Source organism: Conger conger, chromosome 1 (assembly GCF_963514075.1).
Source record: "Conger conger chromosome 1, fConCon1.1, whole genome shotgun sequence".
Classification (NCBI taxonomy): domain Eukaryota; kingdom Metazoa; phylum Chordata; class Actinopteri; order Anguilliformes; family Congridae; genus Conger; species Conger conger.
The window spans coordinates 49,441,354-49,458,845 of NC_083760.1; the positions used below are offsets into that span (position 1 = coordinate 49,441,354).

Genomic DNA, 17,492 nt, shown 5'->3' on the forward strand with positions numbered 1-17,492 from the left:
AAACGGCAAACAAATTCCCCAACACGGCCCTTTATTAAAAGCACTGCCCTCAGCGTAGAGGTTCAGGGGAATGCCAGAATAAATGTCATTAGGTGGTCTATACCATTGTGCTCATGAGGAGAGGGGGAGGACGAGACCTTTCCATTCTATACCGTGTTGAACTTTAAAAGGACAAAGCGCATTCTAGCCCGTGTATTTTCCCGTGAAGAGCGCAGTGACTCTGCCTCGGCCGACCGCTGCGTTCTTGTGCGGCTGCTCACGTGGGTGTGAAAGTGTCGATGGCGGGAGGGGCTCGTTCTGTAACACGGCGCCGCGATTTGACATCCCCGCGCCGCATGCGTCTGTCACCGTGGCGATGATGAACGATCGCACCTCCGATGTTGTCCATCTGCTGTGTTTTTGGCTGGTGTGGGAAGGCAAATTGCAACACCCCCCCCCTACCCACCCCGCCCCCCACCACACACACACTCTGTGACAGGAACTAAGCCCTGTACACTCTGTATGTTGTGTTTTCCCTGGATGAGGTAGCTGATGGCGTACTGAATGAAAGCTGTTCAATAAATTATCTTACAAGGGAAGCATTCACTTAACGCTCGTGTGTTGGCCCGTTTGAGTGTGCTTGGCAATGTTAGTGCATTCGGCTGGGGTTGGGCGTTTGGCCGCGCTCGGGTGCTCGATTCTGTTCAGATGTGGTTGGTGTGTTCGGCTTGGCTGCAGCATTCGGTTGCATTGCTATGTGTTTGGTTGTGTTCAGGCACACTTTACAGCTGAAATCAGCTGCACTAGTGTGTTCAGTTGTGTTCAGGCATGCTTTACTGCTGAAATCAGCTGCATTAGTGTATTTGGTTGTGTTCAGGCACGCTTTACTGCTGAAATCAGCTGCACTAGTTTATTTGGTTGTGTTCAGGCATGCTTTACTGCTGAAATCAGCTGCACTAGTGTATTTGGTTGTGTTCAGGCACGCTTTACTGCTGAAATCAGGTGCACTAGTTTATTTGGTTGTGTTCAGGCATGCTTTACTGCTGAAATACACCACATAATTAATTTGCTCATTGGACAGGCCTGTGAACACGAAAGAATACAAAGTACCCATGGCAGCACCCCCCATTGTGGACTGAACAAGCAACCTCCCCCCTCTGAGAATCCAGCGGACCTCTCGACAACAGACCCAGATACTGAACACCAGCACATTAAAAGGCGGTAGTGGATATCTGGAGGGCTCCCCTGTGTCTGCCTTCATACACATTTAAGTGCTAGCACATCCTACACACGGACTCACGCCCTTGGGTACAGTCTGCCAGCCACCTCAGGTCTAGCAGTGTCTGGATCAGCTCTTAGCGGGAGGGCAGAAAGCAATATCCCTCCAAGAAGAACTCCAGCAGCCCTCGCTGTGAGGCGGGAGCGGAGGCAGAGAGCCTCCTCCGGGGAGCGACTGAGGAGGAACCGGCTTCGTATATTGGCTATTGCATTATTTAGCACGGTAAACAGTATGGCTATACCGGCAGTCCTCCAGGGCAAATGCCAGGGCCACAGTGCCCTCTTGTCACTCAGTCGTGCGGTGCAGCGATTAGGCAAACTTCTCAGCTGAGACCAATCCAGACCGGCGGAGGACGAGAGGTTTCGGGAAAGTTGTGTTCAAGCATGAGAAATTAATTTGCCGTTTCTGAGGAACGTGAAAATTGGCTTTGCGTGCGGCCTTACGCGCTTCCGAATAACGATTTGTCTACTGGAGTTGCCGCGCCACGTACATCGCAATTACGGGAAGACGGTGAAGTGCACTCTGGGATATGACAGCGACGAACAATGGGCCCAGTGGAAAATGAGAAGACTCTCCGCCTGCTTCTGGTAGGAATGTGCAGAGGAAGGGCTGAAAGTGGAGCCTGGTTAACATGCACCCCAGCTGTGCTTCACAACATGGCCGCTCATTAATGCCTGCTCTCACCAAGAGATCTCCACCACATCAGCTCTCTGGTCGATGTGAAATAATAACCAATCTTTCACCCTGGTGGAAGCCTCAGTCCATGAGGGGAAAACTAAACTTTAAGTGGATGTGCCCTACTTTCAAATAAAAATACGTACTGAATAAAAGGTGCTACTTACTGGGATAATGCATAGTATAACAGTAAATTGTCCAATGTTCAACAGTTGGCCAAAGCGGTCAAAACATTTCATTTGCACTGTTAAAATAAATTCTCTCTATATGGATCCCAACAAATGTTACAAGATTCCCCTGAAGTACGCAAATGTGCATACAACCGCACGCACCTACATGCATGCACACAGACATGATGTTTTTAACCCGGATCTGATCATGGAAAAATATAAACCACAGCACACATGAGCCAAATTAGAACTGAAAAGAAGGAAGCCCTCACTGATATGCTTCCTTTACACCGCAAATACTAATTAGAACTGAAACAAAGTAGATATGAGCATATAATTATTCCAAAAATGTATCAAATTTAAAAATTGGAAGACTTATAAGCTTGCAACTGAATACCAAAGTTCTTTTTCGCCCAACCTCGTCAAAGCTCAACCTCGTCAAAATAAATAAATAGACAGGAAAAGAAACTCCATAATAAACTTAATCTACTCAACAAAGGATTTGAGCAGAAGCATACGGCTGGGCAGAGGATTACGTCCTAGAACCACCCCGTTTCGCATCTCCACAGTCCTCTATCGGAGACGGCGGTCCTTGCGAAAGCCAGGCCATCGAGGACAGCGGCGTTCCGCTGGGGACATGTTCGGGCGCCTTCAGATTCTTGCTTGCGAGAGGGTTTCAAAAAAAGCTTGCCCCAGGGGCGCTCCTCTCAGCCTTCTCAAAGAGCCAGACAGCGTTTGACTAAAGCGTTGGGCGATGACAACTTTACGGCCTTTCTCGAGACAGCCTTGTTCTACATGCTGAAAAACAAGCCTTTAAGCGCAGCATGACATCTGGGCCCTTGGGTATGCTGCAGAGCTGCCTAAGAGAGGTTTGGTGCTCAGGGGAACGTGGCCATTAGATGACACTGAAAACACTCTTAGAACTACAGACAAGAAGACAAGCAAACACCACTGTACACACATAAAATGTGTTCAGAGAAAGACGGCCTTTTTTCTATTTATATACATGATATACAGTCCTTGCTGAGCACTCGCAATATATATTCAAGGCCTAGATTAAGACGAAGCTTCACATCAATTGCGAACTTCAGATATGTAGGAAGACGTAGTTCACAATATGTATTTCTGCTCAGTTCATGTTGGGAAACAATATGTAACACCATAAAAGGTGGGTTATATCTTGCTAGCACTGCTCTTAACTGCCAGACCTTGGTGGATCTAAGCCAATTACTTTTTCTTCCAGCTGAATTTGTTTTGAAACCTATGCTACATTAGTCATACTTTCAAGGCACGCATTGGGTTATCTCCTAAGTAAATAATTGATGTCATAAGTAATAGATGATATTTTGCCATATATAACTTCCACAGATGTCTTTTCTTTTAAGTATCATCCATTGATATATTCGGGAATTTACTGCAGTAATACCAACTCAAAGGTAGAGTCTGGAAATTGAGCCAGCAAGCTTCAAAGTCTCAGGTCTTAACCCACAAAAGCACATTGCTACCAAACAGCACGGAAGTCTCAGATGTTGGTTCACAGTATTGTTTCATTTGGCATTCGTCCCTTCAGGCTCTGTTACAGATGTGAGACTGCATGACTCAATGGCAGTAAGGCAGAAGGGAGACTTAGGTGAATTTTCAGAATTGTGGATCCAACTTCGTAGATTAAAGGCTAGAACTGAAGGTAAATATGATCACCTTAACTGAAGAATCCCGTCTGTTCCATCGGCCAATCCAATATGGTGTCCAGCAGTATTGTCCCAATCAATCTTGGTTTTTTTATTTGATGATTAATAATACACAGAGCATCAATACTCCACACATCAAATTAAAATGAGATGAGCATTAAATATTACAGAGGATATGAGAAGGCACACTCCACATGCTAGCGCTCTGTCATGTGGGAGCAATTATACAGGAGCCTTTCAGAAGACCTGCGGAGCCTCCCATATTAACACAACTCACAGGACCTCCTTGACACTTCGCTGGAAACAATCCATTTGTCACGGCAGATACTTCATCCCCGAGCCAGCAAAGGAAAGCCATAAACGTCGCAAAACTGAACCCCTGCCCCCTTCTCCGGTCAGCGGCACGGAGCCTGGCTGCTCGGCCCTTATCGAGGACGTGTTATCCTGCGCGGCCCAGCGAGGTGCCTCGGCACTTTAAGGGCCCGGAGCCAACAGTCGCAGCAGTACGAGCCCTGCCACAGGTGTGGCGGTCGGCTGGAGGAAGCCCCAAAGACCACTACAAAGAGCTGAGATTCCCCCACGCCCTCCTCAGCCCCGCGCCTCGGAGCAGGCACGGCTCCCCCTCTCCTCGGACCCTGGAGGGCAGGGTGATGCGGAGTTCAGCGTGAGCTGAGGAATTTCACCAGGGAAGTGTAACCGTCTCTGAACAGTGTTGCAGTGGTGATAATAGGGAGGGAAATATGCCATACTTCCAACAAAACAAACCTGCTGTTCAAACACCTTACAGCAGGGATCATCAATTCTGCCCCTCGAAACCAAATCCAGCCCTGGTTTTCTGTTCTCCTGGGTAATTAGTGCTACTGATCGACTGTCTTCACACCTGGCTCCCAGGTAAAGGGTGGAAATCGGGCAGTTCTCGGCCGTCGAGGACCGTGAGTTGCTGAGCCCTACCATTACCGCATGCAGAAGGCTCCACCAGTACCAGTTCAGCCGTCACCATTGTCCTTCAGCAGAGCTTCAGAGACACTGAGAGAGGAGTTGGCATCGGTAGGACTTGGCAGCGACCTCAACCATCACCCTGCCAGTGCCAGGGCGAGAAGTGTGATCAAAAATTCATCAGCCAATGATCTGAGTTGATAATAAATGCAAATATTAATGGAAAATTCCAGTGTAGTAACTGCCAACAAGCTGTAATGGGAAATAAATTAAATTAAAATCCTCCACCACAGAAATTCAAAATCCTTGACCCATTTCCTTACGTTTGAGCATAGTTAATATAGGTGGGGTCTATTTTTGATATCCTCCTTTTTTTCCAGTGAGGACAAGTTTTGAGTTTCAATCTGAGAAGGCGACGCATTTCATCTGCATGGGTGCAGGTTGCACAGCGGTGACTACAAGAGTTTGTTCCCAAATTTAGGAGAAAAAAGGGAAGGAAGGAAAACCCCAAAAACAAAATGTGTAAAAGCAGCAGCGCACAACAGGCATATTTTCAAATGGTCTCGTAAGAAACGTACGACCCCGAGATATGCATTCCTGCTGCGAGTTCTCTTTCGGAGCTGACAGAAAAAGCGAGTGATATATTCAAAAGCAGAATGTAAAAGACACCCGCCAGAGCATCAAGGCTCAGGAGAGGGGAAAGTTAGAATAATTCAGGGAGCCAGAGTGGGGACTACTGTGGTTTCACTGTGGCACCTGACATTAATAAACTGCTTAATTGTACTTTAGACTGAAATAATGCTTTCGCTTCAGCACACCAGTTAAAAAATGTTATGAAGAACAGGGAGAGTGCCGATATGCCAATGATGAATAGAGGCAGGTAAAACCTCCGGAGGTTTGCTTATAATGCAGAGCCTTCCTCTAATAGTTTTAGCTTCATTAGTCTCCCTAATTGTTTCAGTTGGGTCCAATCTTTAGGAAATTTCATAATGCAGTCACATCTGGGGGGACATCTGTCAGCATCTGCATTACACAATGAAGAGTAATTTACACGGCAAAGTCTTTACACGTTCATCAACCAGGGCCCTGTCGTTATCAGGTAATAAAGATGGAGAGTGTCAAGTCTCGCTCGGCCTTTCTTGTTTTGTTTTGAAAGCTTAATTTGGACCATTGGAAAACCTTTGAAATCATATACGCGCACACACACACGCACGCACGCACGCACGCACACACAGACAAACAGAATGGTCAGGACAAGAGATTTGGTATCCAAAAACATTCTTTAAACAAGCAAATGGCATATTACTCACTAGCCTTCATGTTACTCTTCATGCATGTGCATTTTTTCCTTATGCTGTATAGCTTACATATGAAGAGAAGTATGTACTATTTATAAAGAAAAGCCCACAGTTCAAGGGAGACAGGAGAAGAGTAGAGTATTTTACAGACTGTGATAAGATCACAGCACACAAAGCGGCATGGCGAGGAATGGAACACCTGCAATTGCATGGATAGGTCCCATAAGTATTTGGACAGTAGCATAATTCCTACACAGTTCACTCGATATGGATGTACTCACTCTCAAATTAAAGGTACTTTAATTGGCACTTTAATTTGGGGGTATGTACATCCATATGGAATACATCCATATGGAGCAAAGCTTGTAGGACCTTTAAATCGACCTCTAAATTGGTATCACTGCCCATATACTCACTGTAGGTTGAGAGTAGGCCAACCACCTGACTGCGAAACATGGTCTCTCGACTTTTTTATATATTATCAAACTGCTTCACAAATTATCGGAAGGGCATTACTTACTGGGCTTTCAGCAGAACTGCCAAGGCATTTTAAAATAAATTCCATGGGAAGGCATTTAGAAGACCTCAGACAACAGCCCCCACAGACCAACAAAAGATGGTGCACACAATCAGTAGAAAACTTGCTGGTAGGGCGAAGTGCTTGATGCTCCGTCATCTGTCCACAGCAGACACTAAATTAGCTGTCTGTAGAATGGCCTTCACACTGTCCCTATTGTGCTTTCCTCTCTCAAAGTCCTTCAGAGGAATTATGCAGGCTCCCTCATGCAGCAGCTCTTTCACATTCACAGATTAAGTCAACTGAAGATAAGTACAAATCCTGCCTGCCAAAGTGCCCCTGTTCTCTGTCACCGAAACACAGATCTACGATTCAGTAATCCTTCCTAACCTCACCTTGAACACACTCATACAAATGCACATTACAACAGAAGGACCGTCACAGAAAAATATACATAAAGGAAGTGCCTTCAAAACAAATACTGCTTTCTTATGTGCAGCAAAAAAAACGGTGCCTTCAAAAGAATAATAACATGTTAAAAGTAGGTCCGTTATTGGTTTAAATATTACCACTATTGCATCAGATCCAGTTATCTAAGACAGGCAACGTCTTCTCTCTCTGGATCATTGGTGGTAAATTCATTCAAGGAATAAAAGCCACTCTCCCGTTTAAATATTGGACAAGTAGTAAATATCTTTTTTTTTCCTTCAGAAAAGAAAGCAAATGATTCAGTTCCTTCAAAGATGAGATGAAAAGGAAATCATTTCTGGTTTCAAGTAATCCACTCTAAGGTCTGGAGGAAGAAGTGCATATTAATTACTGTGAATTTTTCTTCTGATATACAGTAGGAGTGAAATACAGTGTCTTTGAAGGTGCTAATCCTCAAGAAGCTGTAACTCATGCAGGGTTGTGTTCAGAGGAAATCTTGACAGAAATGGAACAGTTTTTTTTGCCTTTTTTCCCTCTCTGTTGACAGGCAAAATTTCCACAAGTCGTTTCTTAATGGCATTACAAACGCTCAGAGACACAAACGCTCTGACGAACGTGTGAACATTAGGCTACTAAGTGAAAGTGATCGTCACGTTCTGCAGTGACTTCCGTTCCTTCAGCTTGACTTTTCGCTCAAGGAGGGGAGACGGATCACTTGGACAGGCAGAAACTTCACAACAGCACACTTCACATGATTTTGACGTAGAAGCCTCACCCACCTAATCCAAATGCATAAGGAAACATAAAATACAGCTGCAAGTGTTTAAAGAGAAAACATCTTAGAAAATTAGCATATTGTGTGTAAATGTGCTTGTATTATATTTGTAGATTGCACATTAAAACACAAGCCAAACTGGTACACGCACACACTGCTAACCACAAACCGGCTACAATGAACTGTCAATGATCCATCGATGACCAGTTACAACAAACTGTACGTCACCTGTGTGCAGTATATTCATTTTTTCTATATTCTTTTTACAGTTAAATCATTTATACAATAAAATAAGCTGATGCAAGATATTTCTGGGAAGTACTTTTAGTGCATGAAAAACCTGAGCCTTTACGGTACTTATTGAACATTTTCAGAGCACCTTCCATCTCGCAACCAAACTACATTTATCTGTGTGGTTATGGCACCCATGGGCTCATGCACAAAGCTTGAGGCTGGACTAATGATTTAATCAATGACTGCTGCCCGAGGCTCACACTACACGTAGGCTGTTTGGTTTTAAACCTTGTTATACCCTGCCTGACATCATTAAACTAATGTAAAAAGTTACCGAAAGCGTGTCACCTTCGCCAAAGGCAGCCCAGGCCCATTAGCCAGTGCTAGGGCTCAAACATTACCACTTCCCTCCGTAATTTCTACAGGAAGTCCAGGGGAAAGCCCAGCCAGGGCAGTTCTTGCGCATCTGCGGCGCAGATGGCAAGAGGAGCAGGCAGATGTGAGGCACACGACCGAGGGCAGCGGAGCCAGCCCCCACTTTCAGCAGGTTTGGGCAGCATGGGGGGGCCACTCTGCGAAGCCCGAAATCACATGAAACAGCCAGCGATGGGAATCGGCACTGCTCGTCACCTGTGCTCACCTTAACGCACACGTACCTTACCTGACCGTCCGTTACATAGCGCCTTGACAAGCCTTTACCCAACCTGACTATTACAGAGCACCGACACACTGAACACGACCTTACAGCTGGGCAACTGAGGTATCATTACTTACATTTATCTAACCATCCATCCATTAATTTATTCTATCTATCTGCCTACCCATTAAACAGGCTGAAATAAGTGGAGCAAATCACTGGAGAGATCAGGGGATTAGATCAAGATCCACAACATAATCAGTCAAAGTAGCCACGCACACAGGGCTGCACACACACAGACACCCACACCAACACCCACATAGACACAGACACCCACACTGTCACACACTCACAGACAACCCCCCACACCCACAAAGACCCAGACACACATGTTGATGCACACCGGAGACGGAGGGGGCCGAATCTCACCGTGTGGGCGGGGACCTGCTCAAACTTGGCGGCGGGAGTTCCAGGCCGAGGGTAGAACTGGTTGATGAAGAGGCTGGGGAAGCGGTACTGCTCCACCAGCTCCAGCGTCTCCTGGAAGTCCGAGTCCATCTCTCCCGGGAAGCCGCAGATGATGTCGGTGGCGATGGTGATACCAGGCACCCTGAACGCAAGGAGAGAGTAACAATGTTATAACCACAATGCGAACACAAAAACAGACACAACAACAAGGTTACTCCATTTCAATAGACAGAGCATAAATACAAACTCAGTATGAAACGAGTGGTACTGAAATGGGCATTCATATTCTATACGTGTTGCTTTGAGCCCTTCGAGCGGATCAGGCAGTATATGAGAGCATCACAGAGTTGCATCATACAGGCACAAACAATAGTCTTAGAAAGGCTGAGAGGATGCGAAAACAAGAGGTCAGGTCCATTGAATGAAACAAATGAAGCAAATTAATGGTGAAACCATAGCTACTGGAATGGTGCTATGCGGCAAAACTTCCTCAGTGGCCTCCAGGACCATCGATTATTGGCCTGGCCGGAGATTGAATTAGGGGCTTTGCAGAGGAATGGATTTATGGATTATCCTGCACATATGTTCTATTGTCGATGATACTGGAGCAGCAACTTCAAGGCTATTTCGCGTCGGCCGACCGTCAAGAGTGTCTTCATCTTTTTTTCATTCCCTCATTCATTCAGGCACTCGATCTCTAGATGCCCACTCACAGCACAGCGAAGGTTCCGCCCAATGACATCATCACAGGCAGACAACAGGCACACAAGAGTTACCGGTCATTCTGCTGTGCCATACCTGTTGTAAATGTATCATGTTGAGGAACAAACGATATTCTCATGAGAGTAGCCATATACCGGCACCTGAGGGATGCATATTTACAGTTTCTTGTACATGAATGAAGATGAAAGTGCTCAGAAGTCTTCCATGTTTATTTTCTAAATGGACCTCACATACACATAAAACCAAGAATATTTCTTAAACATTTTATTTCACAAGCTGTAGGTGGCCCTTTTTGCATGTATTCCACTACTGCCTGTTCAATAAAATTATCAGTAGATGATACTTTCTTTTTTAAAGAAGAATCTGAAAAGAAGGTGCTGAACACGGACAGGATGCCAAAACTACCAAAGCTGCAGTGATCCAAGCTGAAATCATTGCAGAAATGTGCTTTGCTGGTTTGTCCCAATGCAGATAATTACATCCCATCAGAGAATAAAAACAGATCTCATAATCCATTTGCAATACACAATGTACGTGTGAAGCCAACTGGGTCCTTTTCACAAAAGAAACGCCTTCTCTGGCAATAAAATCTAGCAAAATGCATTAATAGAAAAACTGGCAATGGTAAGTAGTTGGTAGTAATAACATGATTTTTTTTATATACAAGACTCATTCTACTGAAGGAATTCCAGACCACAAACACTATAGCAATTATGACCATTGCGAGTTAAAAAGATAAAAAGAAAAAAGTAGGTATATGAATCACCTTCAGCTCAACAGAAGGGCAGATTGTTCTGGAAATTCATTTAATAAAGGAGCAGAACGTTTGTCACCAAATGGGCAGGGCCATTGGGCGAGGGGCGGTGTTATGGCATTCACTCTCCCTCCGTCCGTTCCGACAGACTGCGCAGACGCACCGAGCAGGAGGTCTTACAGAGGTCGACTCTCAATTGTGTTCGATGAAAGTTTCTTTTTTCAAACTATGGCAACGCACAGGTCTGTGAGAGGTCAACCGATGAACAACAAGCCATAGCTTTCCAGCAGGGTTCTGACCTCACAAGCCCGTCAGCTGTTCGTCACAGTTAAACCCACTACACCGCAACCTGAATATGACCCATCCTTGCACTGCACTGTTTTTGAAAAATGAAGACTTATTTAGTCTCTCTGACATGAGAAACAACAACATCCTAAGTTTACTTTTAAAACATACCATGCATGTACCAATACACAAGCAGATGTTTATGGGGGCAATTAAAGTACCTTGCTATACAGAAAAACTACTACACTCCATCTGGAAATCAAACCAGCAACCTGTGGGCTGCAAGCATAGATGCTTAACCCCTCCACCACACTGCCATTACGCTTCTGCTGTCAGAGTAGGTGGGCAGAGAAGGGCACAGGTGGACATAAATGCCACCTGTTAGCATTTAGAGTATATCACCAGGGCATTAAGCGCTAAGGCACAGGGAGAGCAGGACATAATCTAATCACTCTCTAATCTAATCACACGCTTCCGCTTAATTGTGTGCATTGTGATCCACCTCTAGTCAAGTCGGCATACAGCCACGTAACGAGCTTTTCCCATGAGAATGCGCCTGGTTCCCGAGGAAACCTGCAGCGCCCGTGCTCGGCAAAATAGCGAGCGGGAGACTGTACTCACTGCAATACAAAGCATTCTGTACACAGCACATATAAACACGCAGCAAAAGACTGTAGTCACTCAGTCTAGACTGCCATACAAAGCATTCTGTAAACAGCATATAGGCTGCATACACAGTGCAGGAGCAAGAAGGCGTATACACAGCACATTCGAAGCAGGTGCTATATAGGCACACACATAGCAGGCAAACAGCAGAAGCACAGCACACACCCACAGAACTTGCACCACAGACACACTATGTGCATACACACTATGGACATACTATGTGCACGTAGTCAGCAACGGTACCACAGCTGGCAATGGGCGACACGGCTCAAGCAGCACATTACGAAGCGTGTGCCGCACATGCATAGTAAAATAGGAAACCGCAAACACACGATACGCACGCATCACTTTGACTGCACAAGCACACAGATGCTCTACACGTACGACGCTGTCATCACCCGGTTTGGTGATAAAACGCAGCACGCAAATAGATGCTGATCATTAAAGATAACAATCTGCTGACATATTGGATTAAGCCAGTCCAGAGAGACTGACCGAATGCACGCTGACGGGTAATTAATTTTAGATTTCTGATCCAGTGATCTGCTCAAAATAAATATGGGAGACAATGGGAGAATGAAGAGAGACCTACATGCAGGTCTTTTTCCAGAGTAACCCAATGCTTAGAGCAAGCAAGGCCTTTTCCACTCAAGACCAATCCGGAGCCAACATCATAAGGCAGGCTTTTCCAAATTACTTTTGTTTTCATAGTTTCAAGAGAAATAAAATTATTTCTTGTACAGCCCATTAGATTCTAATAGGAGCCAGATTAATGTGGAGATCTGCTAGAAGGCGAGCCTTTCCACTAAAGTCTCATTTTAAATGTGAATAACTTGATCTGAAGACTACAGGAAAAAATGGCCTGATTACATTACCACCACTCACTCCCCCCTCCCGGTGCAAGGTTCCCCTTTCTTTTAGAGCGCTCATGCGAGTATTTATCTCTGCTTATTGACAAACCTGGACATAATGTGCATTCTTAATCACATTAGGTTTACTCATATGCTTTCAGCCGATAACCCCTGACCTATTGATACATTTTCACCGTGGTCGCTCATTAATATTCAAGAGGGACTGCAGGCAGTTATGAATCCTTGACCTTTGCAAACCCAGGAAAAGCAAGCCTGTTAGGGGAGGACAGGCGAGCAGCAGCTCCAGCCGAGAGCTTTCCCGGCGAAAATGTGGACGGGAAAGGGTTCCCCGTCCGCACCCGGGACTGTTTTTTTATTTTATTTTTTTATCCGGGGTTGTACACATCTGGCTTTGCGAGTGCGGGGCAATTACGGGGAGGTTGTTGAGTTTAGCGTCTCGGCATCGCCCGTGGACTGGAATGGGGCTGCCAGAAAGTGCCGCTCCTCAGAAGCAGCCCGGTTAATCCTTTCTTGTGGGGACCCGCGGACATTAAAGAACGGCTCGACTGTAAACGCTGGAATTCTGCAATATAAGACGTCTCCCAGGAGGCCCGGCACTGGAGAGGAGCTGGTGAACACATTTCTTAGTTGGGGGGGGAAGTTAGCGAGCAATTTAGAGCTGCCTCTGGTTTCGCTCCAGACGCTTGCAGAGACGTCACTGGAGTTTTTGGTGGTGTAGCTTCAGCATCGCTGAGAAGCCAGAGAGTCTCCAGAGAAAACGTCCCTGTCACTCTGGCACTGGACAGAAGACCAGAACTAGGCCTCAATACCACACAAATTAAGCAATGCTAACACCTACAATAGAACGATAACTAGCACATTACTGTCCAGTACATTACTGTCCTTCTAGGTTTCATATCTTCTCATATAACATGAACATGATTCCCACAACCAATTACCATTGAATCTGTAGAAAGAAAATACTGTACTAGCAAGTATAACTTCATCTCAGATGGTAATTACAAAGGATGGGGCTGGTATTAACTCATATTTTAACGCAGAAGATGTTGACCTTTCCAGGTGCCGTTATATTACAATGTCTACTTGGGCAGGCACCTGTGGGTGTTGTTGACTACATCTGTAATATTTACCAGGTAAACCAGGTAAACCCTACCCTTCATTTTCAAAAGTGTGTTTCAGTAAATAACAACAAAACAAAACAACAAAAATTTCACAAGGAGACACACTGTTCACAAGGTATCTCCGAAGCACTTTGACGAAATGATGCTGCACACTGAATAAATAAGTGCAGGTGGATAGAATATAGGGAGTAAGCCATAGAGGTGGCTGCATTGGAAATAGCAAAGCACCTCTCAGTGTCCTGATACCAATTAGAGGTGATAGGACCTCTTAAGGGCCATGCCGAACCGCAAGCACCTCCAAACGGGCACAAAGTGGAACACTGCTTAATACAAGGAGACAAAGACGCACCAAACGTTTCCATTAACACTAGCAACTGAAGAGGCCACATTCCTTTCGAGAGCCACACACTTGGAATCAAACTTGGAGATCAGCCACGATTGGTGTGCAGATAGGGTTTTCATTCCAGCGCTGTCTGAGGAGTACTTAAGAGGAACACCTGAACGAAAGCCTGTATAGAAAAGTGTGGGATGAAGATGTGTGGGGAAAGCATGGAGAAATACTCAAGTGTGTCACAGGGTCACTCACAGTGGGAAACACTGAAGAGGATATCTTAAGATACTCATTAACGTCCGTATTCTCAGTGGTCTATACTCTCTGCCATGGTGCTGATGTTCGGCACTCAGCCATGGCGAGAGGCGAATCGGAGGAGGGTGGAATGTTAACCGAAGGGCGGCTCCAGGCTGGTGTACTGCTCGGCGCATCAAAAAACCGCAACGGGCCGCCTTCCACGTTAGGCAGAGTCGCGGCAGTGCGCTCTTCACAGCGACTTTGCGCTTTGAAAAGCGGTTTCAGCCGTTTCTGACTCACGTCCTCTTGTCTAAACTGATTCCTTTCGGTACAGAAAGTGAAGCCGCGGATGAGGGTGATGAATTTGGAGTTCTGACGGGAACGACCCGCCGGGTCCTCTGCGGCGAGGTACGCGGTACCGCGGGAAGAAACGGAAATTAATCACCGGCGCGTCTGGTAATCCAGGTGTGCTGCGTCTCATCGGGTTTCAATCTGCGCTACAGTGGGGTCTACAACTCTTCAGAGAGACAGAGCGAGAGAGAGATAGAGAGACAGAGAGAGTGAGACAGCTGTGCACTACCTCAAAATCCATTACCTCTTCTTCAGCTTTTAAAACTCCTACCCCTCTGTGAAGAAGAATAGACAGGAGGGAGGGGGAAGGAAAAGAGAATGGAAATGATAGAATTGAATCCTCTTCGGAGCGTGAGTCTCTCCCCGTGTCTGGAATACCATAATGGTTGCTTGTGTGCCGAGGCAGATGTAAGTCTCTTTGATGCATTGTTGGCTTGTCAGTGATGATTGCAGAGGCCTTTAGAATAACATGGCCCGGCTCGGGCAAACAGAGTTCGGTGGGGCTCAGACGCTATTAGAGTGTGTCTCTTAGTCTGCTCCCGGTTACGGTTCACTTCAGACCCAGCATGAAAGGACCGGCCTCTTAGGTGTGTGGCGTGCCATGCCGTGGAGCGGAGTAATACCCACAGCGAACAACAATGACATGAAAGGACGCGCTCTGGCCCGGTCCTGCAATTCAACCTCAATTGCTGTGCTAGAGCTGTAGATGGTAAGACCATATAGCCGAGAGTGGCTGTACCGTGTTGTAGATGAAGAAAAAAAAAAAAAAAATGAAAAAAGAAAGTGTAATCATCTCGGTGTTACCTGGTAACAAGTGCCTATACGAGAAAGACATCTGATAGGTTTTTGTTTCTAAATTATACTGATCAACAGCGACAGAAGCAGCTTTCATGAGTCGTCAACATCGGACTGTAATTTGACATTTGTAATTGAAAGCAGAACAGGGTGATAGGCCTGGTGCTGGTTCAGGCTTCAGAGAGGCCTTTGTGTGTAACAGAGCTGAAGACTAAAGGAATAGTGGCTCCAAGGCTCGTCTTGAAGAGTTATAGGGTCCTTTTTTTAAATCCTAAATTTAGCAACCAATTCAGACACAAGAAACCAGGTGAGGCGAGCTCACGGTGAAAACAGGTCCTTAAATTGATTGATAAGCAGTGCCTATGAACCAGCAGACCCTGCGGCTCACTTGGACCAGGGTTGGGTTTAGAAGCTGAAGTGCAGAGAGAAAATGAAAGGAAAGCAGAAAAGGAATGTGGGTAAAAGGGCCCTTTTCCTGAAGTTCACACACAGTAGCGTAGCAACAGTTCTGTTAGCTGTTAACGACGGCTAATAATAATAGGACAAACTTCAAGTTTTGTGCTCAACTAGCAAATTAAAACAGTTGTATGTGACAGCACAGGAGTGATAAACTTATCTATGCAATGTTTAACTAATTTTAATTTGGCTAGAGCAAGTCAGGTTGGGGTCCCACCGTGAAGACGTTGGGCTTCGGCGAGCTTGGGGTTCATTTCTAGCCTACACCTTGCCCTGCACGATCCTTACGGGTTAGCGGTTTGAACTGATCTCGTCTGCCGCTAAACAAACGGCTTTAACAGGAGCCCCGGGACATTCAGAAGGGGAGGGAGCGTGTGTGTAGGTGCACTGGCGGTTCTGCGGTCCCTCTTGAAATCTGTCCACGAGGTTCTGACAAGAGCAGTGCGGTTCAGTCGCCAGAAACGTGAAGGATCGGGTGTCCTGCTGGGACACGCTCCATTTTACCCCCTAATCAACTCCAGCTGGGAAAACCCCAATGGATACCTTGTGGAATATTGCACCGAGTTAGTCAGGATTAAGCCTTTAATGAAGGGTGAAAGCCAGACGTCACCCACAAAGGTACTGCACTTGCTTTGTTCTGTATCTCTTATAGGCCAGTGAAATATTAAGCGTCCCGTTACAAAAATATTGGTGAAAATGATATATACATTACCTTACAGTTAGTTGAAAATAAAATGTACCCTGGAGTGGGGAAAAAATTCCACGCTTCGATATGCTAGATGATCGCAACTGTCCCAGATGAACTGCATTAGTCTGAATCCGACCCAGCTCTCAATGCTGGTCTGGAAATAAGGGCCAGATTTTAGTTCTGCTAGTTTAAGTAAAGTAACTGACCAAAAACTGAATCCCTCTATTATTGGTTACAGTATCTGCAGACAAACCATAACTTTTTCAACAGGAACACAGACGTGGTGTCCACCATCAGAATGGCACATCTGTGAACGCAAAATTCCACAGACCAAACCGACCTTTAAACACACTGGTCACAGGAAAAGGATTCCGAGTGAATCTGAAACTTAACGGATAAATACACACAAACACCTGGAAGAGGTGGCTTCACATTAGACAGCTGTCGGTGGATTTTTCCATCGGAGCGGAGCTATTCCTGGGCTCACCTGTGCATGCAGCAGTTTGCTTCACCTCCCGTTTACGCTTTACACCTGTGCGAGCTTACAATTACTCGGAGCGGGGCGCACAGTGGGGGATCAAATCCTTTTAATTAAAATCTACTGGATATCGTGGAATGAGATCCCTGAGCAGGGGGGTGGGGGCTCGCAGGAGAGACGGCGGCTTCCCAGTCGTCGGGGCTGAATTATTCTAATTTCTTTGTTTGCCGAGGCTCCTGGGAAGGGGGCCGCGATGCTAGCTCGGCGTTAAGCAGTCGTCGAGGGTTGAGTGTTTGCGCAACAGATGTACGGTGGCGGGCGGGCGGGCGGGCGGCGGAGGAGAGGCGCGGAGAGCAGCGCTGATGAGGAAGGATGCGGTCTGCGAAGGTAAACACTCTTCCCACTGATCCTGCAGACGGGCGGGCAGCCTTACCCATCTGCGAGGCCGCGGCGGCGTCTGAAGTGGAAATCCGCGGGAGTGGGAGGCAGAGCTGCTGCTGCCGCTGTCGTGGAGGAAGCGGCGCGGGCGTGAGGCACAACAGACGGCTCGGGGGAAAATACGGCTCCGCGTGTGTGTGTGTGTATGTGTGTGTGATAGGGCATCTGTGTGTCTGTGTGTGTGTGTATGTGTGTGTGATAGGGCATCTGTG

The 17,492-nt window shown here is 46.2% G+C and overlaps 1 protein-coding gene across 1 annotated transcript in view; it reads right to left on the reverse strand.

The window, feature by feature from the left end:
* The window catches only part of cdkal1 (CDK5 regulatory subunit associated protein 1-like 1), a 387,515-nt gene that overhangs the window by 80,304 nt on the left and 289,719 nt on the right, over positions 1-17,492 (reverse strand). The window contains exon 11 of the mRNA XM_061253309.1: positions 9,047-9,227. Coding sequence (XP_061109293.1) covers positions 9,047-9,227 — 181 coding nt within the window. The remainder of the gene's footprint in view (positions 1-9,046; positions 9,228-17,492) is intronic.